At 40.0% G+C, this 25,543-nt stretch overlaps 1 protein-coding gene across 2 annotated transcripts; it reads right to left on the bottom strand.

The window, feature by feature from the left end:
- Positions 1-2,696: 2,696 nt before the first annotated feature.
- Positions 2,697-25,035, bottom strand: SELENOF (selenoprotein F). 2 transcript variants are annotated; one of them, XM_088526012.1, is made up of 5 exons: positions 24,957-25,035; positions 23,249-23,416; positions 13,778-13,841; positions 5,911-5,960; positions 2,697-3,695 (listed from the first exon to the last, which is right to left on the bottom strand). In XM_088526012.1, exons 1-5 carry the CDS (start codon positions 25,029-25,031, stop codon positions 3,564-3,566), a joined length of 489 nt encoding a protein of 162 aa, XP_088382138.1. In that variant the 5' UTR covers positions 25,032-25,035; the 3' UTR covers positions 2,697-3,563. The 2 variants fall into 2 exon arrangements, with proteins under 2 accessions (XP_088382138.1, XP_088382139.1); XM_088526013.1 differs by having other exon boundaries at positions 23,249-23,428; positions 24,981-25,035.
- Positions 25,036-25,543: the final 508 nt, after the last annotated feature.

Below are 25,543 nucleotides of genomic sequence, written 5' to 3'. Positions count from 1 at the left end.
TTCTGCTAGTTTGTTAATATATATATAGTAATTATAATAATTTTTCCCCATAAATATATTTCTCCTGTTCCATGAGCTTGTAACTACTTTTCTTTAGAAGAGTTACTTGTTTGAAAGCCTGTATCATTCATTGTTAACCATGGTTTTTAAAGAAAGAGATTGACAGTCTGTTTTGAGTGCAGATCTTTTCTGTGGGATCAAAAAATGAGATATTTAAGGAAAATAGCTTGGTAGTATCCATTTTTTTTTAGTAAACAATCCTCATCCATGTTCCTGCTCAATTGTCATTGTTCTGCTGCCCACAATTCATGCCCTTGTTACTACTAAATGTAAAATACTGTTAAATGTCTATGAAAATATGAAACTTGATTTTTTCTCATCTTTTCTATGATTTTTTGAGGGATTTTTCAGGGCAGACTAGTGTATGACTGCCCACGCCAAACACTTTGTACTGGTTCACAGTTCAGCAATAGGAACCGGGTGCCCAGGAAACCCCTTCAATTAGCTTGTACACCAGACTTCAACTTCATGCACATACAGAAAATAGACTGGGCAACACTTTGGTTTTAACAGTGCCGCCACCCTCTGCAGCAAGAGCAGCTGGATAGACGGACACTTAATGTTTCAGCTCGGTCATGCACCCTTGCCGCTTCTATCCTCCCTTTCATTAACTTTCTCAAGATCTAGCACAAGAGCAGCATTATGTAGGACTAGGTCATTCTTGCATAAATGAGTGAATGCCTTTCATGAAGTACTGGGTGCTTATTAGGGCTACAAGTGAATCACTTCCTTTTTAAAAGGAGCTTTAAACCTTGTATATTCTATAGTTAATGGCCACAACTGGAACTGAACTTGGGAGCTCTCTGCATTTTCACAGCTGGTGACTCCAGGGGGGTGCTGTTTTATCGGGTGGTATTTTATCAGGGTATAACACCCTGATCAGGGTACAACAACCTCATAAAGAATTTCCACCAGACCTGCTTCTCCATTCCCACTCTCCCTCTTAACACAGGGCCCAGCTCCTTTTGCCCAAATGCTAAAGGGTGCTGGCATTTGTCTCTAGAGCTGAGGACATAAGTATCATCCAAACCACAGGGCAGACTGAAAAGGAACAAAGCAAGGACAGTGTGGAAAGTGGAAGGAAGACTTCACGAGCACCATGGTGTGCAGGCAGCAGGTCCAGAAGGTAACTAAGCTTTTCCTAGAAGCAAGCAGAACATGTAGGTTCAGAGTCAATAGCTCAGTAACAGAAGATCTCCAGGTATGTTAAATGCAGAGTAGATAAAGCAGAATACAAGCAAGAGGCAGGAATGTACTTTACGTGTACTCTTAAGATAAGAGCTTAAAAGTCTGTGTTATGAGGGAAGATCAGCATATGGAGTAATAATCAGCAAATGGAGATCTAGGAGCAAGGCTCTAGAGGAAAAAAAAATCATTACCAGGCTCTTCAAGGAAACCTGGTGAGAACTGGTGCAGAGAAAGATAAGAGGCTGCAGGAACTTCAAAACAGGCCTATTGGCATGAAACTTAGTCCCATGGGAGGAGTAGTTCTGTGGCCTCTGTGGCCTGTCATCTTCCTCCATGAATATCTTCTCGTACAAGAATGACTTCCTTGCTTCATAAGGCTAACAAGAACAGCAATAGCAAGAGCAGGTGCTGGAGGATGAAATGTGTGCAGGCTCCTGCACTAGGAGCAGGAAAATAAGGAAAGAAGAGGCTGACTTGTGAGCAAGAAAGTGAGCAACCCACTCGTCATGTCAGGAATAACGAGGTAGGAAATACAGTCAGAAAGTAGGAAATAGTGCCTTTCTAAATCAAAGCAAAGACAAATATTTGGTTATTAGCACATTAAGTAAACACTCCCTCTAGTGAACAACAAAAGAGATCTGAGGCTGGAGGGCATGGAGAGAAGTATGAAACTACAAGTATTCTGCTAAACTGCATGATAAATTATCAAGAGAGAAACAGAAATCTTGGTATAGGCAAATGTAAGACACCAAAGTAGGGAATATAGTCATATACTTAAAAGACCAGTGGATGGCAGCACGCTTTTACTAACAAAATACAGGGTTATCATGCCACAGTTTGTTCATAACTCCTCTGCTGACTAGTATATTGCATGACCCAGAAACAAATCCACTTTAGATTGGCCAGTTAGCACAAGCTGTTTGCTTTTTGTGTGCAGTTTGTATTTATCTTTTGCCAAGACAGTGGTGACCAAGACTGCAGCTGCCCCACACTGAGTGAGTTGGAAAATAAAAATCATGTTTTATACAGAGAGGGAAGGGCAGGCACGCAATAAAATGGAGAGACTGACCAAGCAGGAGAACATAGGAGCTCTTTGTGCCCTTTTTCCTAGCAGTTTATTAAGTGTTTCAGAAAAAAAAAACTCTGAAAGCTAAACCTAGAGGATCACTGTTAGGGCATCTACTTTTGGTATGTTAGTCTGTTATCAATCCCCTGGTTTCTGTCTGTAATGACTAAAACTGATGAATTTGCTAGAAGTTTGGAATAAATCTGTAAATTGAAGAGCAAGTATAAGTCTTGAAGTATAAAGGTATATGAAAAGGAAGAAAAACAAAACAAAACAACACATAACAATTCAGACCCTGCTATAATAGCCATCCAACCAAATACTGATGAGCATGAAATAGTTGAAAGACCTCCACTTGCTCGTCCGACTTCAAGAAACCACATTAATCTTGCTTACCATATTTATTCATTCATTCATTCAGTGGGGAAGAAAATCTGACAAGTTATAATTGATTGGACTCATTACTTACTGTCTATATTCCCTTTATTCACATAGACTTTAACTGTAAAAGAAAAACATGCATTTTAAAAGAACCGGTTATAAATTCACTTGATAAACTTCTGAAAATTTATAATAGTCTTGAAAAGCCTTTCCTTCTGTCTCATGCTTTCCGAAGCAAAACATTTCATGTAAAGCACATCAGACATCAGACTTGCATACACCACAGAGGTTTTCTATGGAGTCTTCACTAAAGTGTACTTACTAAATGTTTCACTATTACCAGAGCATGAGTTCCTCCATCTGCTTCAAAATTTGTGAACTAGACGCTTATTGTAAACAACTCTTCTATAAAAAAGACAGTTCAACTACAAAATAGAAGAGGACACTAGCTGTCCTCTTGGACTGCTGGAGACAGTACATTGCATTTGGCTCTGCTGTTTTTACAGAGCAGCATACAAAAAGCATGGTAATCTTTTCAGATATTTGAAGCTTTTTAGTTTTAAGAGTGTTCATAAAAGCAGGTCAAATTATAGCGAATTGATGTTTGCATAATTAAGTTTGTAACAAAGCATTTCATTAGTGATAAATGCACTAAGAGCTGAAATATATTAAGACGAACTATTCTGTTTGTCAGCTTGTCAGATGCGTGTGCTGAAGCTTCCCCTTCTAATAAGAGGCATTTAGTACAGCAAAATACATATTTAAGAAAAATAATACAGAAGCTGGAATGGTTTTTCATTTGGAGCAAACTTCATCTGAGAAGATTACTATGACAAAACATAAAAAGGGAAGAGAACTGAAAACAACTTTATAGACGTTCTAGTTTTTCACTTAGAAATTCCTCCACGCTATCTGTGTTCCACTTGAGGATGCTCAATTCTTCAGCAATGTTCCCACTGTCGTCCAGCAGCTTCAGTACAGGGTCAGAGCCACGCACGTACTGGGGAAAGAAAAGAAGAAAAGTCAGTTTTCTTGGGCAGGGAAATACATTACCGATTTTAATACTTGCTCCCAAAGTGATTTATATCACTTTAAAAGATACATAAGCAAAAATAGAAAAAAGTTCAATAAGTAGCACCAGAAAGGGTGCATATTTAAAAAGCAGAGTGAAATTCAGAGTATTTTGAGCAAACTTGGATTGATTTCTTTGCACAAGCTGTATTGCCTAAGTTTAGACTTTTAGGTTTAAAATGAAACAAATACGATCAGATATTTTCTTCTGATAATGCTTAGTTAATGCAATGGATATTTCAATGCCATGTATTTTTCTGCTTTTATGAATTTTACCATGATAGTGTTTATCAACAATGCAGTCTTCTACCTTCCTTCAGAAGGGCAGACCTATAGAAACCCAGTGAGGGTGGTTAAAGCTAGAGCCGGGCGCGTGTAGAGGAGCAGCCAGCAAGAAGGGAGTCCCCCTCAGAGCGGGGACGCTGCAGGTCACACACTCCCGTGGCAGCAGATCTAGAGCATTCCCTGCTCTGCAGCAGGTGCTTTTGTGTCTGGTACTAAGAGATGAAGGTGGGAGAAGAGAAGGAGGCTTAGGCACTAAGGGGCCTCATTCCATGGAAAATCTGAACTCATTACTCTGACAGCAGTAAATAATTATCTCCCCAAAGATTGCTAGTTGCCTTAAATAAAAGGGTAAAAAGCAGTTTCCAATCAGTCTTTTGACCTCTATTTAATGTCAAAGAGAATGGTGGAAGAACAGGTCAAACAAATAAGCACATATGTATGCACCAGAAATAACTACTTGTTCGCCTTGGTCCCCTATACAAGCTGATTCATATGCCAAGGACAATATCCAAGGGCTGGCTTGGAAAGATGGGTATTCAACTGTTTTAAGCAACTGAAACCTTCACTTTTGAATCAAAAGCAGCTAAATGATTCTTTTGCTGTAACAAACAGCTTTTCACCATTTGCTTGGCATATTTTTAGAAATTTCTAGTCACATTAGCAGTTCAAAGTTCTACTACCCCTTTCTAATGGGCTCACATTGCTGCCTACTGTGTTGCATCTCTGCCTATTGGATTTTTTGGTAACACAACACTTTAATGCTTCTGAATACTTACTCATTAAGTATATAAATGCAAATAAAAGCTTTTAACAGTATTAGCAGGATCTAAAGCATTTAAGTTTATAGAAAGAATTCCATAGAAGTATTTTGCTTTCCCTTCTGAGATAACATAGTTGGTTTCACTTAATGAAGCTAGTGGCATCAGCTTTCCTCAAGTCTTGAAAATAAATACCAGATCCATCTGCAGGGAAGATTTTTTTTCCTGCTAGTCAACTGTAGTCCAGACTGCTTTGAAATTCAACATAGCTACAAAGTTTAAAATAAAAATGAAACAGCCAGACACACAGAAGGAGAGAGAGCTCTTGAAAGAAACTGGAGGACACATATAGAGACAACATGAACACATGAGACAGATGAAGTCTGGTTTGGATGGAGTCTGCTGCTGAGAAGACAAATCACTTACAGCAGCCGCGCACAGCTATGAAGCGACTCCAGATGGTGCCGATGGGTGAGGAGAGATGGGAGCACAAAGATGCAAGAGGAACGATGCGTGTGTGAAACAACGCTTCAAGTCCATGGAGGATGGGGGCAGTTTTAGGATAGATCTTGAAACCAAGAGGGCAGCAAAGACTTGTCTGAGCTTGGGGCGTCGCAGCTCGCACCGCTTTGAGCGCGCAGGATGTGCAGGATTCTGGTGACTGCCCTGCAGAGCAGGGCGCGACGGGCAGGGCGACAGACCCGTACCAGGGGAGGAGAAGGGAAGGGAGAGAAATGAGACACAAATCACAACTTATGGGAAGTGCGAGTTGCATCAGAAAATGAGGGGAGAACAGGAATGAAGTGATAGTAGAAGCTCTAATAAATTTAAGATATCTCCAGAATCAGGACAGGATGGGAATACTCTTTACATTCTTTTGCCATCTGCTATTACTTACAGATACTTTTTGCTGGATTAGAAAGAATAATAAATTGGTACCAAACAACATTAGCAGTAGGGGCTTATAAAAATTTACACCAGCAATGCAAACCTGCCTTCTGCTAAAACATTTTACACAAAAAGGATCCACAAAAGGGATGTTTCTGCTAAGTTTTATTCTTCCTAGCATCCCAAATAAAAACCACTTGGGTTACTACTCACCTTGATTTGAAGTCCCCTGAAGAGCTTTGGCTTGTCACTCCTGACGAAAGCTACCATTTAGAGACAAGAGGGGAGAGGAAACAAAATAGAACAAATCAGTGCTTTTCCACCTGCATCAAGTGGACTTACTTTACAGTTAACGTACGTTAGACTGTTTCTTTTGGAATGATGCTTTAGAAAGTCATTTTAATGCTAAAACCCTTGAGTATCCTCACAAGGATAATACTAGAGCACATTTTGCCCTAGGAAAAAAACCTGGTTTTGCCACTTTTCCAGACAAGCTTCTTATATGCTTAGACTTTTCTCAAACAGTGCTACGACTGTCTAAATTGGTGTCTCGGCACCTACAGCTGAGAGCCCTTCACAGTTTGGCCCACACGTTGACAGCTACTTAACCTGAGGAGAAGCAAAACGGTGCTGGAACCTGGCGAAGGGAGGCAGCAGCCGAGCCGAGCACAGGCAGAGGGGCTGCTCTTGTTGCTGCTCTTGTTTGCAAGACACACCATTTTGTCTTACAGACATCTCAAAACCATATCTTGGAAAACAAGATGCGTAACCTCGAGAGGAGAGTACATCTTGTCTGCAAAAACCCCCACAGGAATCAGTGTTAAGATGGACTCGGGGCCTCTCAGAGCTACGTGGAGCCCAGGCTGGTTTGAGGTGGGTGGCTGAGGGCAGCTCTTTGCTAGGGCTGCTGCCCAGCAAACAAGAGCGGCAGCAGCTCAGTCCCCGCATTCCCACGGCACATCAGGTCCCGCTGACACTGACTTGGAAAGAACATTGGCAATATGAATTATCTCAGGACAGATCATGAGCATAAATCTTCTGCTTTCAAACACTCTTTGGCCTAACGAACGTCCAAGTTCTAAAATACTTGGAAGTTATTTAGAATAACTTGAAAGCAAGAAGGAGAAATTAACACTATGGTATTTTTTTAAGGCTGCATTTAGTATCTGTAGTGACATTAAGTGAATGCAGGACCCTCTCTTAGTTTGCCTGCAGCGTCTCCCCCAGAGCCATCCCTGTCGGCATGGGCTGACACTGCAGAGATGCTGCCTGCATGCTGAAGCAGCCCCCTGAAGCTAAAACAACAAAGTCTCCCCCAAACTGCAGCTGCATCCTGACCCTGCATGGAAGCGAATGCAACTCACAGCTAAAACGTCATATGCTGCCTCATACAATGTAGCAGTTTCCTCAATGATTGTAAAGATGTCCCAGCATCTTTATACCTACCTTCGCATTGCTGTTGCTGCCTACCATAGTATTTTCTCAGTGTGTATATGCATATACAGAGGAACATTTATTTCCTCCTCTCCTCCCCAGGCACCCATTACAGGTCAGACAGATACATTCTTCCACCTTCCACTGCACCAACCACCGGGGCCAATACCAGGGGCCCCATGAGCTCCTGCCTGCACTAACGCCCTGCAGAAGAGGCAGAGGCTCCCACTGCATACGCACATCTGTGCAGCATATAGCCTGACACCAAAATGCAAATACGACTGCGTGCAAAGTTTAAGTAACCAGGACTTGCTCATATACTGAATGTGAGTTTCATTAAACTCATAAAGACAGATCATTCCTAACATTAGCGTTTCCCATCTCCTTGTGACTTGTTATTTGTCTTAACTGTCATTAGTAGTAAAATGCAGTGAAGTTGCAATAACTTCTTTTTTTTAAAATTATTACTACTACTACTACTTTTTTCCCCTCCTCTCTCAAGCAAGCCAGACTACTTTCACAGGGGGTTCTTCCACTTTTCCCCCCCCACCCTTCTCCCCAATTCAAACCTAAAGCTGAAATGTGAAATGAATCTCTAAGGCTTTATATGAAACAGAAGTTGCCCAAAGTGAGTAGAATGGGTAACTTAACTATAAAGCTTCAAAAAAAAAAGTGGTAAGGCAGCATAGCAAAAGGGATACAGCTTCAGAAGCTGAAATGTTTAACTCAACCACATTTAAAGAATAGTCTTTAGGGGGTAACTTGGGTTACAGCACTTTAGGCTTTTAACAGGTGTGAGGATTTGTTCCTTGAGTGACACAGAAAAGCTCATTTGGACACGAGTGGCTGCCACTCTGGCTGCATTGCTGCAGGGTGAACAAACTTGCATAAAATGTGCACAGAATGAGGTAGAAGAATAAAGTCTTTTATAGGTTTTATTACCTTCTGTCACTTTAAAAGTAGCTATTACACTTGTATCCATGTCAAATGTCTAAATCTACTGAAAGCTGAAACACTATGGAACATTTTTCCTAAAGTTCTAGACAGCTGGAACAAAATTATTTTATGCTATTGATATATTTATTCCTAATGCTGATCATAGGGACTTTCTGCACTACTCGCTTGAATTTCTGTGATTCAACAACAAGCAACAGTCACTCTACAAGCAGCTTAATTTCCATATTCTAAATTTTGGAAGCTGAAGTGAGAAACAAGAATACTGACGTTTGTTAAAAATGCACACTATCTTGTCAAGCACTCGATCTTTCACAGAATGATGCTCAAGTTGAGCACAGCCTCTGAATAGAGCTGATGGGGTTCGGAAGTCGGCCGCGGCCCCGGAGCACGTTTGGGAGATGCAGCTGTTTGTGCCACGTGCTGTGCAGAACGTGTTCCGCAAAGCCCCAACGCTCTTCCCTCTCTACCCCAACATTAACACTGTTGCTTCCTATAATCCTGCCTAAGGGCTTCCTGCATATTTTTATATGATCATTAATAGCCTTATGTTTAATACTACAATCCCAGCCATCCTCCAGTCTTCCTCTCCCTGCAGCTGCTTTAGATATTATACACTAAAAAAGTTATATAATCCATGGGTGAAAGGGGAAGGAATTTTCCACTTTGACTCCTTCTGTGATACGAACTCTGAACTTTGTGCTACAACACTGTTTCAAGTAAATTAAATGCTATCCTCCTCTAATTCAGACCTCCTCTACCACCAGCTTTGCAACTGTCCTATCGCAATCTTAAGAAAATCACTTTACCATATGCTGTTGTGCCTGCAGTTCGAAGGCAATCCTAATGTGTGCCTCCAAAGCAGACTAGATTGCTGTGCAGAACACAGGCTCATAGTTAAGCGGCCAGATTTCCCTAAAGCTTGTCCTCAAAAGACAAGCCAGAGGGTTATTCCAAGCACTAGAGGGGCTACCAGCAGCTCTCCAAGGCCATCTTGCCAACAATGAGAGGGAAAGAAGGATTAAGTGTGCATGGATACTGCCCTGCAAAGAAAGCCCAGCCCTGAGTAACGCTTTGAAGGAACTAAGAGCAACCTCTGCCGAGGAGCAGAGCACAAGGGAAATCTCCTGGCTGGCCTGATAGCATCCCTCAGTTCTGAGGAAGGCCACGAGCGCCAGTCTGCTGGGGTTAGAACCTGGAATCTTACATGAAGACTCCCAAGAACTTTAAGTATCCCAAACTGGAAGCCCGTGGATTCACATGCACACACCTCTGTGCTATTCCAGCTGATGTGCTATTCTAGCAGGATAGACCACTTAAAAAACTCTGACTCATAATAAGACTCTCGATCTGTCTCTAATAAGCTTCAGATCTACATGCACGGCCTAAGCCCTTTGCCAGCAGGCTCGACTACCTGGTGTTACCTACTGATAGCACGACCCAGACTGCCAAGGATGCCGATGTTCAGCAATGTTAGCACTCTTTACAACCTTTGTTTAGGAGGAAAGATCTGCTTGATCTGTAACTGGAAAAAAAAGGCCGAATGAAAGAACCTGGGGCTAGATATCGAAGAAAAAAAAAATACATCTCTTAATATTTGAATGAGGAAGCCAATATACAATGGCAAATAAATTTCACACTAGTCTTCAAACAACAGCTCTGTAGACACAAGTGTTTTTTGAACATCGCTTATCTACACACACATCAGGAGGACCCTAATAGCCTTGAGTCAGAAAGGCTTCGAAGACATTAAGTAACTCTATCAGATTTAGATTTGAATGCCAGGAAAGAAGCAACAAAAATTGACAACTAATCCAATCTTTAGCATAATGTAGAAAATAAGTTTTTATTGCCAACTTTTTGCTTCTGGATAAACTATGGCATGTCTTCTAGCAAGAATCTAATTTACAGTATAGAAGAATCTGAGTTATTACTGTCTTTCAAAGGACTAATTTATTGTTGCAAACTAGCATTGTCTTTTGTATAACTCTGAATGCTGCATATGCAATTCATATTTTTAAAACTCAAAAGAAAGAAGGCCTAAATGTACATGAAATAAGGCATAGGGAATAACTGAAGTGACCTGATACTAACCCACAAGAGGAAGATTAAAGTACATCTAAGATTGCATATAAATGGTTGTTGGTAGGAGTTAATTTAAATAAAGAGAGGACACAAGTGTAACTCAATCATTAGAATAAACCAACGACATCAGAGGTACTTGGCTTAAGCACTACATGGAATTGGGCCCCGAGTTATTGGATTCAAGCATTTTGAAAGCAAAACAATCATTTTGCTAGCCACAACTGCTTGAATGCTATTACAGAATGTTGCAGATTTTTAAGTAAAGCCATGGAAAAGAAAAACAATCAAAACCAAAGGAACAGAAGAGTGCTATTTTTAGGACAGAACATTCATGTGAAATTGGTATGTTTGTATCAAATTTACTTTGCATATCATCTACTTGCAATTATAAAAAATGCACATGTAATAACTCCCACTTCTCTCTCTGCAGCATCCTAAATATCTTGCTAAGCATTTTAGTAATTTTTCTACAAAATGTCAGATTTAGCCCAGTATAGCTCTGTAACCTTTCACCCATATTTAAGAATTACAGATAAAAATAATCAGAAAATAATCTCACCTAAAAGTACAGTCCTATGGCAAGTTTTGTTTGGCAGCTAAAAGAATCCCATCACACTCATGGAACCTGAGCAACACAGTGCTTAGCAACCCTCTTAAGTGAGTTAGGGAGCTAAGGGAGCTGCATGCCATGGGGTTCCACGATCAGGAACGTTGTTTCCGTAGCAGGTTCATTGCTTAACTGAGTCACGCGGAGAGGTGGAAGGCAGCAGGGCAACGCAAGGGAAGAGCTCGGTGACAGACCCAGCCCGGGCAGTCTGTGCTAAAGCAGCTGCAAAGCAGGCACGAGACGGGACGTCGTCACCGCGTGTCTTGTCAGGGGCAGGAAACAGCTGCTGTTCAAGAGTCAGCTTAAACAAATGCACCTGATTAGTCGGTGGCCCCGTTAATTCAGCATTTGGCCACACACCGTTAGCCTTCCGCATGTCAGCTAGGAACAGCGCTAGATTTTGTGTTAGCTGATCCCATAAGATGTCGCTTCATCCACAAATCTTGTCTCTTATGTTTTCAATGGTCTACTTTGATGCAGCGCTTTCAAATGATAGAAGTTTAAGAGCTGTTTTACAGAGAAAAAAAACTAGCTATATATAATATAGGGATTAATTTTACAGTACAGCATCTATACTGCCCTATAACAAAGCATATTAAACAGACTTACAGACGTGTAGTTTTTTTTACCAGACTGTTATATACCAACCTATATTTGAAAATGATAACAGATGTCCTTGGCCATACTCACAAAAGCATTTAACAGTCTGAAATGATATTACAAGGAACAATTTTCTATTTAAACAGATTGAAAGTATCTTGCTGAGGACTAGATTTTTTGCTTGTCACTTATTGTCTTATTGCTCAGTATCAATAAACATATTCCCTGTAATATATACACAGAAATGTTTATATTCACTTTGAGGCATAGGCAAACACTATTTGTGGATAAAAATTATATAACCAGTAATTCTGGTGGAATTTTTGATATGTAACTACCACAGAATGTTGCATTTGATAACCATGACTGTCCTCCCTTTCTGTGCAAATTTTATGAACTTCTATTAATTCTGAGGATTTTACTCCTCAAATACTTTAAGTTACGAACTCCATTATAAAAAACACTGTTCACCCTCCTTCCAAATGAAATGTAATTCAGGACAAGTCTGCAACAAATCAAGTTTGTGGGAGTAAGCTAAGCTGCAAAACATCCTACAGAAGTATTAAAGATGACCTGAAGGTCAGATACAGCAATAACATAGGCTAATCCACACAGTTCTAATGCACACACAGTCCAGTCCTGCAATTAGTGCTGCCATTTTGTGTGTATTCTGCAAGGGAGGAAATAAAATCCTAGTGGGAGCAGTGAGGCAGGAATCAAAAAAGAAGTATTTGCAATGACATGTTGACAATGACAAACTACACAGTTCAATGAAGCCTGCAAAGACAGTGCTTCACAAGAAGCCACACGACCTTCAGGCAGCCTAACTGCTGTAACATCCAAGTGAAAAGCAGAAACAGAAACAGTTCTCCAATGTTATATTCTAAGATGGATTCATTAAATATTGTTTTAGTAGAAGTAAAAATCAAGAAAAAAAAACTAAGCAAAAGTATTTTCAAATTAATACTAGTGTGAAGGTGAACAGCAGCTGAAGAAATATTTTGTATTTTTAAATATACTCCTAGACATCTTCCAATCTATTCTGATACAGTAGTGGTAAACCTCAGCAAGAGAAACCGGTGATGAAGAGAAAATTGAGATACTTCAGTGTACCAGTCAGTCCTGCCTTCCTTCTCACTATACTGACCAAATCTTGTAGTCAAAGCAGAAAAACTACTGACATCCACTGAAACTCATTGTTTTTTTTTTTTTTTTTAAAAAAAAGCCAGCGATTTGATTAGTTGAATTTAAATCTTTGAACAGATTCAGAAAAGCAAGGAAAATGCTATATTTTCAATTTTTTCTTTTTGTACTGTAAGTTTTAAGCATGTTATGCTATTTTGGAACAAGTGCTGTACACAGAGCAAAAATTAAGGGCCTTGCCCTTTTGGAATCAATATGCAAAGATCACTGAGAATTTGGTGGAGCCTGAAGCCAGACGAACAGCTTGACTTTATCCCCCCCAAACCTCAACCTCAACCCAGGCAAACTCAAAGAGCATGTAACTCTTACAGATGCAGGTCCACAAAGAAGCTGGGTAAACGGGCAACAGCATCTGGGAATGTTTTTATCTTTGCTAAATTTAAATGGACATTTGGAGATTACAGGTCACCATGTTAATATCTTCACTCCTGCGCCTAAAGCAGGAAAAGCCCTTTAAATAGTTTTTGTTTTGGTGTTTTAAATGGCAGGGAACAGAAAATATCCTTCCTCTAGTAATGCTGACAACTAGCTGAACTGTTTGTGGAAAGGGGTGGCAGGAGAGCATACAGGGTAAAGTGACTTATGGTAACTGTAACCTTGTTTTAAAACTCTTTTTATTTGTTCATCAGGCAGCCTGCAAAACAGGGTGATATTAAGCCTGGCAATGGTAGATGGAGATGCACTTTTTGTGCAATTTTATTTCTAAAGCTAGATCAGTCCTTTCTCCTTATGTTCAACCTACACTAAATACTGCATTAGGAAATACACTACTAGGGGAAAACAAAACAAAAGAAAAAACAAAACAAAGTAGTGCTATCACCTGTGAGTTCTTGGCCCACTTAAAGTTCCACGCTGGAATTTCTCACAGATTTTTCCTCCTGAGACTGCCTCCCACCCTGCACTGATGGCACCAGTTTCCCTCTTGCACCACTGTGTTCCAGTCTCTCTGGTGACAGTTGTTACCTGCTGCCAGGCCAAACATGTGCAGGATCTCGCAGAAGAAAGCAGCTCGAAGGGCAGGCCATAAAGATGTGTATGTAAAGATTACTGAAGAATAGGACCCACAGCCTCAGGTCACTGAAACCTTCCCAGTACAATGTGTGAAAAGACTACTTGTAAACGGTATTTAAAAAACACATTTGATCATGTAGCTCTGACAGTATTTCATATATTGAAAACAACAGTGGCTTTACTTACCCTGGACTTGAGGGAACCTTCCCAATTTTCATCCACACACCTCTAGGACAGCTCCTGCATAAAGCTGTAATTATACACAGAAACTGTTAATAAAAAGTATATATTACTAGGTTACTTACGACATGTAATCTACTGAACTACTGTCTCTGAGGAGAGTGTGTACTATTTTATTGATGGTAACTACTGGGATAATTAAGATACTAAACAGAACCACAAATGACTGTTCACTCAAAATATACAGTAATTGCCAATCACTGTATTAAAAAAGTAATGCTTACAACAGCTGAAATACTGTTGTTGGGAGTAACATTTCAGTTTCACATTCTAAAAAACTGCAGGTGCAGTTTTTTTTTTTCAGGTGCCTGCAAAGGGAATTTATGGACTAGGAATAAGAAAGCTTTATTTCTTTCTCCCCAAAGACACTAGGAAGTTCTCATTGGGTGAAATTTTAATTTCTATTTTAAGTCTAACTTCAGACAGTGAAATACTGTTCATAATAAATACAAGGCTTCCGATCTCACTAGGGCTAACTACTAAACACATGTATGCAGAAAGAGGGTAGATCACATGAGCAGGACTTAGTTGGAGCAATATACACAGGCTGAGCTAACTGTCATGCTTGTGCTCAGGTATTAATCACTTCAGCCAGCTAGCTAAGATGCTAGCATTCATTTTTCTTAAGATCATTTCAATTTGAGGATTATTTAAACCAACCTGATTGATTTTGCATAGGCCTAGCTTTTAACATTTTGTTTTCTGGGGGCTGGTGGAGGGGAAAGCAATATAGGAATGGGATTTGATTCCATAGTTTGCTGAATCTAACTGTAAGTTAGCAACAGATTGTTCCTGCTCTAAAACAGAACTGCACAGCACAAAGCTAGGTGTTTTAACACTTATCTTGCATATAGCTGGCAATAGCATCTACCAAGTAATGTCCTTCCAACTGTGAAACCCTTCTGCTTGCACAAGAGCTGGCAGAATAAGCTGCAGTTAAAAAATTTTAATCCAATTCATCACATACTGTAAATAAGGCCTCTGCTCCCATTTTCCTTTAGATTGTTTTTGTAATACATGTGCATGACAAGGAAAAAAAATACAACCTTATTAAAATCAAGGAAAACTCACATTTCACTTAAAATATGAGCCGTAAATTCATGTAATTAAAACTAAATTTCTACAGTGAAATTTAATGAGTATTAGCACTTCTGAACAAGGAGTGACAAGTCATAAAAGTAAACCAGATACAATATGGCAGAGACCTCAAAATAAGACATTTTTATTTAAACTTCATCACTGATCTATCTAGGTATTACAGACAGCCAGGAATACATTTCTATCTCGGGAATATCAATCTTCTGAATTCAGGTCAAATTCAACATTTGCTTAAGTACTACGGATCAGAACACATCAAATGCTCTAATCATTTGCTGGGAAATTATGACTTCTTGCCAGACCTGAACTAATTGGTATCATTACATCCCCAGGAAATGGAACTAAAAGTATTAGTCTGCATTATCTGCTCAGAACAGCATCTCAGAAATGTGCTTAACTACATTAACATTTTCAACTGAACACTAGATTTAAGATAAAAACTAAAATTTGATTGTTGAATCCCATAACTTTTCTATGAAGCAACACTTGAGCACTTGAGAGATTAAAAATAACAGATTTTAAAGATTTTTTTTACCCTCAAATAGAGTTTTTAATTACAAAGCCACTGATAAATAGCTAACGTCAGATACCAGCCTGCAAAATTGAAGTGCCTCCAGACTTGATAAAAAAACAAAAAGGAAAAAAGAATGGCAACAAAGACAGATAAAAGTTTAACTCATGTCATTACAAACTTTGCTTACCTTGTTCCTATTCAATGTTTTTTTTAAAAAAATAATAAAGACAAAAAACCCCACAGTTAATTCTATCAACAAACCTAGATTCAGAAATTGCAAGTTCACTAATAGATTGAACTTGTATAGTGGTTCTATGCTATTGACACCAGTCTTCACTTTTCTATGAAGTAGTAGTAGTCAGAGGAATACGGAACCTTTCCTTAACCACTTTAATTGATTATTTTTATATATGTGTGTAGAGAGCTAAATATTTACGATAACAGTGACCATTTTTCAGTTCTCAGCACTGCAAGTGTTATTCTTACAGTATATGTCTTCCCTTCAAACAAGGATTTTATGGAAGCAAGGGTCTCCAATATGCAAGATTCGCTTTAACAAAAAAAAACCCTCCCCATTTATAACCCCTAGCCGCTAACCGATAGCGGTTTCACAACAGAAACAGGTCAGTCACTGATGTCTATATTCTGAGCTTATAAATCTGCCACAATTGAGCCCAACTGTGCCGATACAAAAGGGCTCAGATTCATGCAGAGAGAACCAGCTGCTCTATGCTGTCTCACTAGATGGCTAGACAAAAATGAAGAAAGCTTCATTTATAACTCCAAACAAAGGTGTCTTTTGCAAGAAACACGAGTTTATCTGCATCACTTCAAAAGCTCACAAGAGTATGCCTGTTATTACTGATTGCTGCAATGATCCCATCACGAGCATAGCAGAAGTCCTGCAAACTGCCTTTGGTTCCATATTACTAACAATGACATGTACCACTCAGTGTGCAGACATGCAAATAGCACAAACCAGTTCAGTGCACAATACTTATAAGTCAGCTCATTTCAGAATAATGCTTCTCTTGTTTTAGAGCTCATGAAAGACAATTTAGTACTATAAGAAATGAATTCAAGGCTCTCAAACTATTGCTGGTGTCCACTTCAACATCTACAATAAGTCCTGTTATGGTTTCCAGGCTGATTCATGTCTGCATCCACAAAAATAATTTGGCTTGTGTGAGGCATTCCAACAGCATGCTTCCCAAGGCTACCATGACAGGATGTGAACTTTGCCCTCATCTTTCATAAAGCATCACCTTTGGTTAAATTGCACTCAAATGTTTTCTGGAAGTACCAAAAAAATCAGACTATTTTTATTTGTAAATAAGATGGTTCTTCAGAAGAGCCATCCTCTTCAGAGGAGGAAAAACACACCATCATTAAGGCAAACATGACCGCTAAAGGAAAAGTGATAAGTTGTAATAAAACAAAACACCATTTACACAATAACAGTGTTAGGTAAAAATCTGTAACGTATCTGTTCCATCAATTAAAAACAAGAAATCTTGATTAAGGTGAGAGAAAACTAAGATTTCACTTGTTATTAGGAAGGGAATTAACTAATTCCTGCATGAAATTCCAGCAGTGATTCATTTATAAGCATGTTCTGTAATCACAATTATTTATGGGAACTGCACAGAAACATATATAAAAAAAACAAAAACACTGCAGCTGCTGTAGAACAGTTAGTGCTCACAGCCACGCAGGAATTCACATCAAGCAGAACAGAAGAGCTGCCACTTCAGAGGTTGCCCCGTGATCATCGTTGGGTGCTGTGTTTATACCAACTGTCCCGTTGGAATGCGTTAGAACGTGCAACCAAAGGCGGTGCTACGATAAAGCCACACACCGACAAACAGCTGTCTTGGGGTATCTCAATTCTCTCCCATACCTACACATTTTCCTTTCCTAATATCGAACCATTTAAAAATAATGTTAAGCTCTAAGAAAACAGAAAAGCACGAATTATCCCTCTAGCTAAAACCCTGGAATTGTCACTTGCCTCAATTACAAGACAAACTCCCACTAAATATTTATCCAACGGCTAATCTCTTTCAAGCGTGAACAATCTGTTTTTACAAAATTCACTGAAATTTTAATTTTGCAGTACTATTTAAGCCAGTCTGACCAAAAAAAAAAAAAAGGCCATTCATCAGGTAAACTCACACCATTTTTTAATCTTAAAATAAAAACAAATCAATAAAGTCAGTATGAACATGACTACTGCTGTTCTCATTAGCAGGGTTGCTTGGTATGTGTGGACAGGTATTGTTTTAGCACAGAGCTGATTACCTCCTTTTAAACGTGAATTTAAATTAATTGTGTCCCCTTCACCCATCCCCAAATAGCAAAAAGGCAGGTAAGCAATTGATATTTGTTCTTCTGAGATTTTGGTACATTTTTTTCCTGTTTCTTGAAGTCTTACATCTAGTACATCTACTCAGTTGTTATTTTTACTAGACCAAATTTCAAAATATGTTAATATTTTATTTCATAAAGGGGAGAGAACTTAGGGTATTCATATGGAAGGTGAGAACTTGACAAAAGTCACTCTAGTCTTCCCTGGAGACAAAAATTGAGAAGAATCTGCAGATTAACAGAGCACGAGTCAGAAAGCCTACTGCCAGGCGCATTATGAATTACTGCTCTGTAACGCATAGAGCCAATGAAGTCACTGCTGCACACACAGATCATTCAGAGCCGAGGTCATCAGTAAATCTAGCAACAAAGGAGCCGCTCTCATTCACAACTCCTTATCCTGTGCAGGGAGATGCCTAACTAAATGCAAGTCTAGAAACAAAGACTCAAATAGTCAAAAGACAGTATTGTCTGAATAAGAGCTATTTCTGTAACCAGAGTGATTTATGATAGTGAAATTCTTTTGAAAAACCCCGATGTAGAATCTAGCCTCTGATTTATTTGCAGCAAACTATGCAGCTGAATATGAGGAGGGAAAAAGAAAAAGAAAAAAAAAGCACAATGTGAGTGGTTAAGCACAGAAATAAGTCACCAGGAACAGCTATAGGATTTTCTTCCTTGGAGATCTTCAGAGCTTGACCAGAAATGGCCCTGAGCCTGCCTTTGAACAAGAGATTAAACTTGCATATTTGTGCATTATTATAACTGTAAGCATGCTGAAAATATGGCATCCACATAAAACCATTCTATTTCTGTTATTAAACAACTGGCTCTGATGTGTTGTATAAATATTTTTGCTCTTTAAAAACTACTAACAAGAGAGGAAAAAAAGAAAGAAAAAGCTACCCTCATCCCCTAACAGTTGAGTTTTTGCTAACTTAGCACTCTGAAATGGCTTCATGCAAGGTCAGACAAGCAAAAGATCTGCCATGAGGCTGGGTGGAAGAAAGACAAAGATACTGATACCTTTAAGAGCTGAGCAAACAGCAATTTAGACCTCTGCAAAACTGTAGTGTTACTCATTTGAAGCTCATGTGCTCTCATTTGAGGCTAGCGAACAGAACTATGTAAGCTAAAATCTTGAGATAGTTGGCAGTTTTCATGTTCCAGTTTTGCAGTGTGCTGTCCGAATAATTTTCTTCACAACGTAACCATCTACTTACCTCTAGAAGTAAAATCCCTGAACATCTATTCTTCAGAAATTCTTTTATTTATAAAAGCATTTCATGAGAATTGCAAAGAAAACATTGAGAACGGAGCTCATCAACCTTTTATTTGACTTTGTACATTTAATTAATTTATTATTTTAACAGATAGGTATATCCAGATGAAGAAAGGAGTTCAGACTTGAACTTATTCTATCTTCCAGCACAGATGCACATCGATTTTAAGTCACATTTCTGGCATGTACCATTTTCGTTACCTCTTCTTTAACATTCATTGATAGGGCTAGAAAGAGGTCTGCAGTAGGTTGGGCTTCCCCTCCTATAGAGTATGAATGCCTTTCATCTTCATTTATGTGACAGAGATGAACCTTGAGTCAATCTGATTCAACTGAAAGATGGTAAAAGTCTTAGGGACCCATTAGTTAAGTTCCTTATCTAGGACAGCTTTGTCACTATTATTTTTTATTCAATGAGAGTATCATCTACAAAAGGAGGGGAAAGAATGTATATTGATAAGATTGAGCTGTCAGGAAGTTTAGTAGTTCTCTAATTTTAGTAACTCTAAATTTCTAATGATGCTAGCAATGTTCTAGGCTAGGGTAAATATTCTAATGAATTACTAAACTATACTTTGACATTTTATCATGTTTTGACCTGAATATGAGCAAGAGAAAAAAAAATGCTAAAAGTCTCAGGTGTGATGGACATGCTCCTTCCCCAGCTCATCCTGACTTTTCACAGGTAGCCCTGTTCAGGTGTTAACTACCACATCATCTGATCCTGGTAGCTGCCTCCCTGACTTCTTCCCCCACCCAGACATTAACCACCAATAACAGTCCTGATGGTCCTATCCTGATGGGGAGATAAGGCTAAGCAGGTACACCAGCCAACAGTCATTTCTGAATTGAAAGAATGACTGTCAGTCAATCATCTTATCCTATAAATACGGGGACAGCCCAAGAGCCCACTGAGCTCTCCTTGCATGGCAGTGGCCTGCATGCCAGGATCTCCCCTTGAGCAGGGATGCCTCTCAAGGATACTCCTCGAGGTTAGAGATCCTTCCCACTGCAGATTCGCGGTAAGTGACTATAGTGTGCCTTTCTCTTTTTGAATTTGTAAACTTTACTTTGCAACTGTGCACAAATCCCTTAGACATAAACCGTTGACCAGGTCTGGGACTAGGACTGGATCCAGCCGCACCCAGACTCCTCTCAGAAGGAGTTTGGAAAGCAGGGGGTCCAATCTGAACCCCGTGACCCAACAGGAGGGTGTCCTTGGTAATTCTGTGTGTATCTTGAACCTCCACGCAGTAACTAATAAGTGACCTTGCCATAGAATCTTGTGAAACCATTGTCATTACCAATAAAACCTATTCCTATTTCTTTCCCATGAGTGAAGTGCATTGTGTCACTCACCCCCACTACCACTCATTTCGTGACATCAGGATTTCACAAGTTTTGCTAAACTACAATGGAGCAGTTGTCCATCCTTGAGTGACTTTAGAATCATGCATATAGACTTCTGCATCAATGCTTATCCTGTTTTGCTGCAAAATCATATACCCATGTCACCCATGACAATTAGCCACCTCAACCATGTATTCTAATGCCCCAGATTGCTTGGCAAACTTTTGCCTATACTTGATGTCAAGTTATGCAATTCACCAAACTGCATAACGTTACCATATTGCAAATACTGATTGTGGAAACTTAAAATTCAACACACCTTACTGTGCAAAATACATTACAAGCTCAATTTAGAAATCATATTGATGACTTAAGAGTTGTAGAAATCCTGCACACTACAACTACTGATATGGAATACATTGCAGATTTCATCGCATGGTTGATCCTTAAAATCAAATTGCATTTTGACATTAATACATTGTCGCAGATAAAGCGAAGATTATAATATACAGTTAATGAGATATGCTTATATGTATGTCTGAAATGATCACACAGAGTAAGTGAACCTGCAGATGGAGTGCTGCTATTTTCAGCTACTGCCAAATATGGACAATCCCTCCTGCTACTACAATTTCACGCACAGTTACCTTCACCTCCATTTCATCCTTCTACATTTTACACACCAGCAGTACTCTGCAGCTGACAGACTTGAAAACTTGCAGCTGTCAAAAGCAATACTGTTTAACCTAGCTTCTGAATTAGTCCTAAACTGAATGCAAAGTTTCCAGAAGAAGAGAAAATATGCCTTTTTCTGTTTGTTTAACTATAGCAAAATTACGAAGTAATTAAAACATCTGATGGGACAGATGTCAGCAGAAGTTAGAATGAGGAAAATACCAGATAACAAGGGCATCTCTTTGCTATTTTCTGGAATGTCAATTCACAGAATTTTGGACTAAGAATAAGACCAGGATACGAAACATACTGAGCTGTTTTGTTTGCTACCAAGTCCAACACAAATACGTCAGAAAAAGCAAACTTAAACAATCTCTACATTTCCTCTGAAAATACAGTTAAGACCTGGCTTGCCCTGAAGAGATATGTCAAACAACCTACAGACCCTCCTCCCAGCACTCCCTTCAGTCAACTACATTTGGAATGACTAAAAAGTAAAAATATCTTGAAATAAATATTTCTAATGTAGGGCCTGATCCCAAAACAGAATTTGATCAATTTTACACAAACAGCTTGCACAAGCATGTGAAGAAATCTAAGTCTTATTCATCATAACTAGGAAAAAAAAAAAACCTACTTAAACTCTGACCTTTGATTCAAGGTTTATTAATGCAACAATGTTTAGAATATGAAATAAGAGACATCTGAGTAAATTACTGATAAATTGATGGTGGAATGTTTTTTTTTGCCTCAAAAGAAATCATATCGACAAAAACCCAACACATCTCCGGTAGCTTCCCAACAAATGACAATATTAATTATCCTGCTCCACCGCGTCTCATGGTACATTCTACACATTGAGGCAAAATTCAGGATCACTACCTGAGCAAATATTAGTGCCTCCCCCCTTTGAGGAGAAGCCAGGAAGTACCATCACTACTTATACACACATACACTCATATATAACTGGAGCATTTTCCAGAGATAACATTAAATTTTCCTTTACAAAATTCATTTACCTGGCAAGGAGAAATTTTTGAAAGTCTTGGATGTCAAGTCACATAATGGTAGTACTGAAATATTACTGCAAAGTTTCCTTTGTTGATATATCAAACAGTGTGATTAAGCCTCCACAGAAGCATAACTCTCACCTTAATTATCTTCCAGTACCTTAATTTTAATAGGAACTAACAATTACTTGTTTTCCAGAATTCTCAAACATTTGCTTTTTGATATCTACTATGTTCTATTCAACACTGTAGTTAGTGATATTTTAAAACTGATGGACTTTTTATTGTGCTGAATTTGATTAACATGAGAAAACCACTACATTTCCTCATTCATTTCATGTTGTCAGTTATTTATCTACCCTCCTAACCATTAACAGTAATGTCAATAAAACTTCTTGATTTCTCTACTCTTTAAAGTGGTCTTCTACCACTAACTTAAGAGTTAAGAGTCTAGAACTTCAGAGTTCTAGAGAACTCTTAAAATGTATTTGAAAGTATGCATTCTTTTCAAGAGATGTGCAAGTACTCTTTCTTGCTTAGTACCTTATTTCTAGCTGTTATAACCCTTGCACTGCAGAAAGGAGGTGAGAAGAGCTGTTTCTGTTAGGCTCCTACGAAAGGAAGTTAACAGGTAAACTTAAAATTGTCGGACCTTAATAACAGAAATAATTGTGCTTAAGTCTTCTGCTTTTATTAATCCAAGTGTGTCTGTTCAATGATTTATTTGTTTTGCTCTCATTGTCTATAGAATTTTGGCTATTACAATATGGGTCAATGGCTGTGCAACAGCTGTGATCAGTAAGTCCATTCTTATTATCCTGTATTTCTATCCTTTTCATATCCCTTGCATCTTTCAACATGAAAAACTGGACACAGCTCCCATTAATCACTACCTAACACAGAATGGCTATCACAGCATCAATGGTGCCCTCTGCTCAATTTGGGACTTCTTTTGGAGCAAGAAATATGGCAAGCCTGCAAATCTAGACCCTGTGTATTTTGGACTATGAAGAAAACTTGCATTTTCCACTTGAGATTATAATCCAAGTTTTTATGCATAAAACACAACCCATCAATTTCACATTATATGTTAAAATATTCTACAGAGGTCCAAAACTCACCTTTCTGGATTCCAGCTGAGCTTCCTCCTGGCAGCACTGCCTGCAGAACGGATCCAACTGATTCAGACTGAATTGTCCCAGAAGGTTGCAAGAACTGCAGAGCAAGTTACTGGAGAAGCCCAGTTCTCTGCAAGCTTCTGATGACAACTGTGTTCCATATACAGTTACCTGAAAATGAATGTAATGCTACACTTTAGCATTGAATTAATTATGTAAATAGAGATTTTTTAAAAAAAACATTTTAGCCCTTAGAAGGAACAAGTGCAACCCTTTTACCACAACATGTTCATTCCTAAGTGACAAGAAACACCCCCTAATTTTGAAGAACAGTGTTAACATGAACAGCAAACTCTAGCTATCAGCAATAACATATGTGCTCCAGGTATCATATTTGATCATATTTGTCAAAATCCACTTTTATGTATACGTCTAACAAGCCTAGTATCCTTATATTGCCAGCTCTAAAGCAAGCACAAGAAAGATCAGATCTGAATCTGAGGAAATTCACAAAGGTAGAGTTCTCTAGAGCATCCTCTCCTGAAGCAACTTTAGTAAATTCATATCACTGAAAATGCACTCCAAAAATAAGTATAACAGCAAAGCCTGGCCTTTGGATTGCTTCATCACTCCCTGATTGTGCTTCTCCCAACTGCACTGTACCACTCACAGATAGGATTTTAATTTTCTATCAGTGTTACAGGAAAATCACAAAAGCACAGATAAAACCCTGTGTTTCCATCAGCAACACTCCTCATATCTTTCTGCTCAGTGCAGACCAAGACTGTCCTATTTTGGGAAAAAGAGGGGTCATTAACCAAGAAAAATCTCCATCAGAACAGTGTTCTGAGGGAGAAGTTCTGGTTATTTAACAGACTCAAAACTGCTACAGAGTGCAAAGACAGCAAAAAGGAAAAAAAAATGAAAAAAATAAAAGAGTTTCTAGCTCTCTACAGATTTTTCCTCCAATTTTAGTAGTACAGTTATTGTATGACCCTGCAACAATAAGTGATGATAATAATTGTTGATCTTTGGGCTGAGAAAAAAACTCTTGCATTTCAGAAGTTGGGTTCCCATCAGAATAAGGTAACTTTGGTTATGTAGGGAGTGATGCGCCTCAGTGCAACAACACGGTCTCCTTTAAGACTTTGGTTTCATATTAGATAATAAGATGCATAAAAGCAAATAAAGCATTAATATACACTCCCTTAAATACTAAATATTCAATAAGAAATGTAGAGAGGCCTTCTATGTAATCTTCATCCCTGCAGTTTATGCGAAACAAAGAGCATGAGCTGCTTTAACACAGGAAAACAATCGCCTGGCAATCCCCCCATCACCAGGAGCAGCTGCGCTGTCCCCGGAAGGGCACAGTCCTCGCAAGACACTCCCGAGCTATAAAGCGTCTGTCACCTGGTGCTCCTCTCCAAACCCATTCTTATTTTCGGGAACAATCACATAACAAGGTTTATTACAACACACACAAAAATCTCCTAAAAAACAGCGGAGAGGCCCCAGAACTCCCGCAGCTCAGAGCTCAGGGCAGAGCTAGAGCGCGGAGGAGGCAGCGGCCGCCGGGGAGCCGCGGATCCGGGCCAGGCCGCTGCCTCCGCCGCCCGCGCTGCGGTGCCTCGCGCTGCCGCTGCCCAGCGGCCTCACCCCCAGGGCCGGCGGCGCGGCCAGGCCCGAGCGGCCGCCGAGGGCGCCTCACCGCCTGCAGCGCCGCCAACCACAGCCACGGCCATGGCCACAGCGCGCCCGCCCGCAGCGCCGCGCCCGCCGCCATCGCCGCCGCCAGCCGCACGAGGACCCCGCCGCGACGGGTGCCCGTGCGCCGCCCGCTCCGGGAAGGTGACGGCTGCCTCCTAAACCCGCGGCAGCGCAACGAGAAGAGGCTGAGGCGGAGGCCCAACGCGGAGCCCGCAGCAACACTGCTCTGCCGCGCCCAGAAGGGCGCTTCGCAGGGATGCTAACGGCCGCGCCCGTTCCTCCCCTCAGCCAGGCACAGCCTAAACAGCCTTGAGCTGGGGTCCTTTCTCGACTCGGAGTGTCCCTGCCCGGCTGATTGACAGACAGTCCAACCAATCACGCTGCACCTTCGCCGAATGCCGCGGTGCCGGGACCGTATGCGGAAGGGGCGGGTGGGCGGGGCTTCAGGCCCGGCCTGCCAATCGCAAAGGGTCGCATGAGGGCGGGGACAGCGACTCGGCTGCGGGCGGGCGGGCGGGCGGGGAGGAGGAGGAGCCAGTCCGGTGTGGGCGGGGCTGCGTCCGAGCGGGGCCAATGCGCTGGCGGGAG

This window comes from Tinamus guttatus, unplaced genomic scaffold (genome assembly GCF_059628265.1).
Source record: "Tinamus guttatus ecotype Peru unplaced genomic scaffold, ASM5962826v1 Tinamus_guttatus_pri_ptg000242l, whole genome shotgun sequence".
Taxonomy (NCBI): Eukaryota; Metazoa; Chordata; class Aves; order Tinamiformes; family Tinamidae; genus Tinamus; species Tinamus guttatus.
This window is presented reverse-complemented; position numbering and strand designations above follow the sequence as displayed.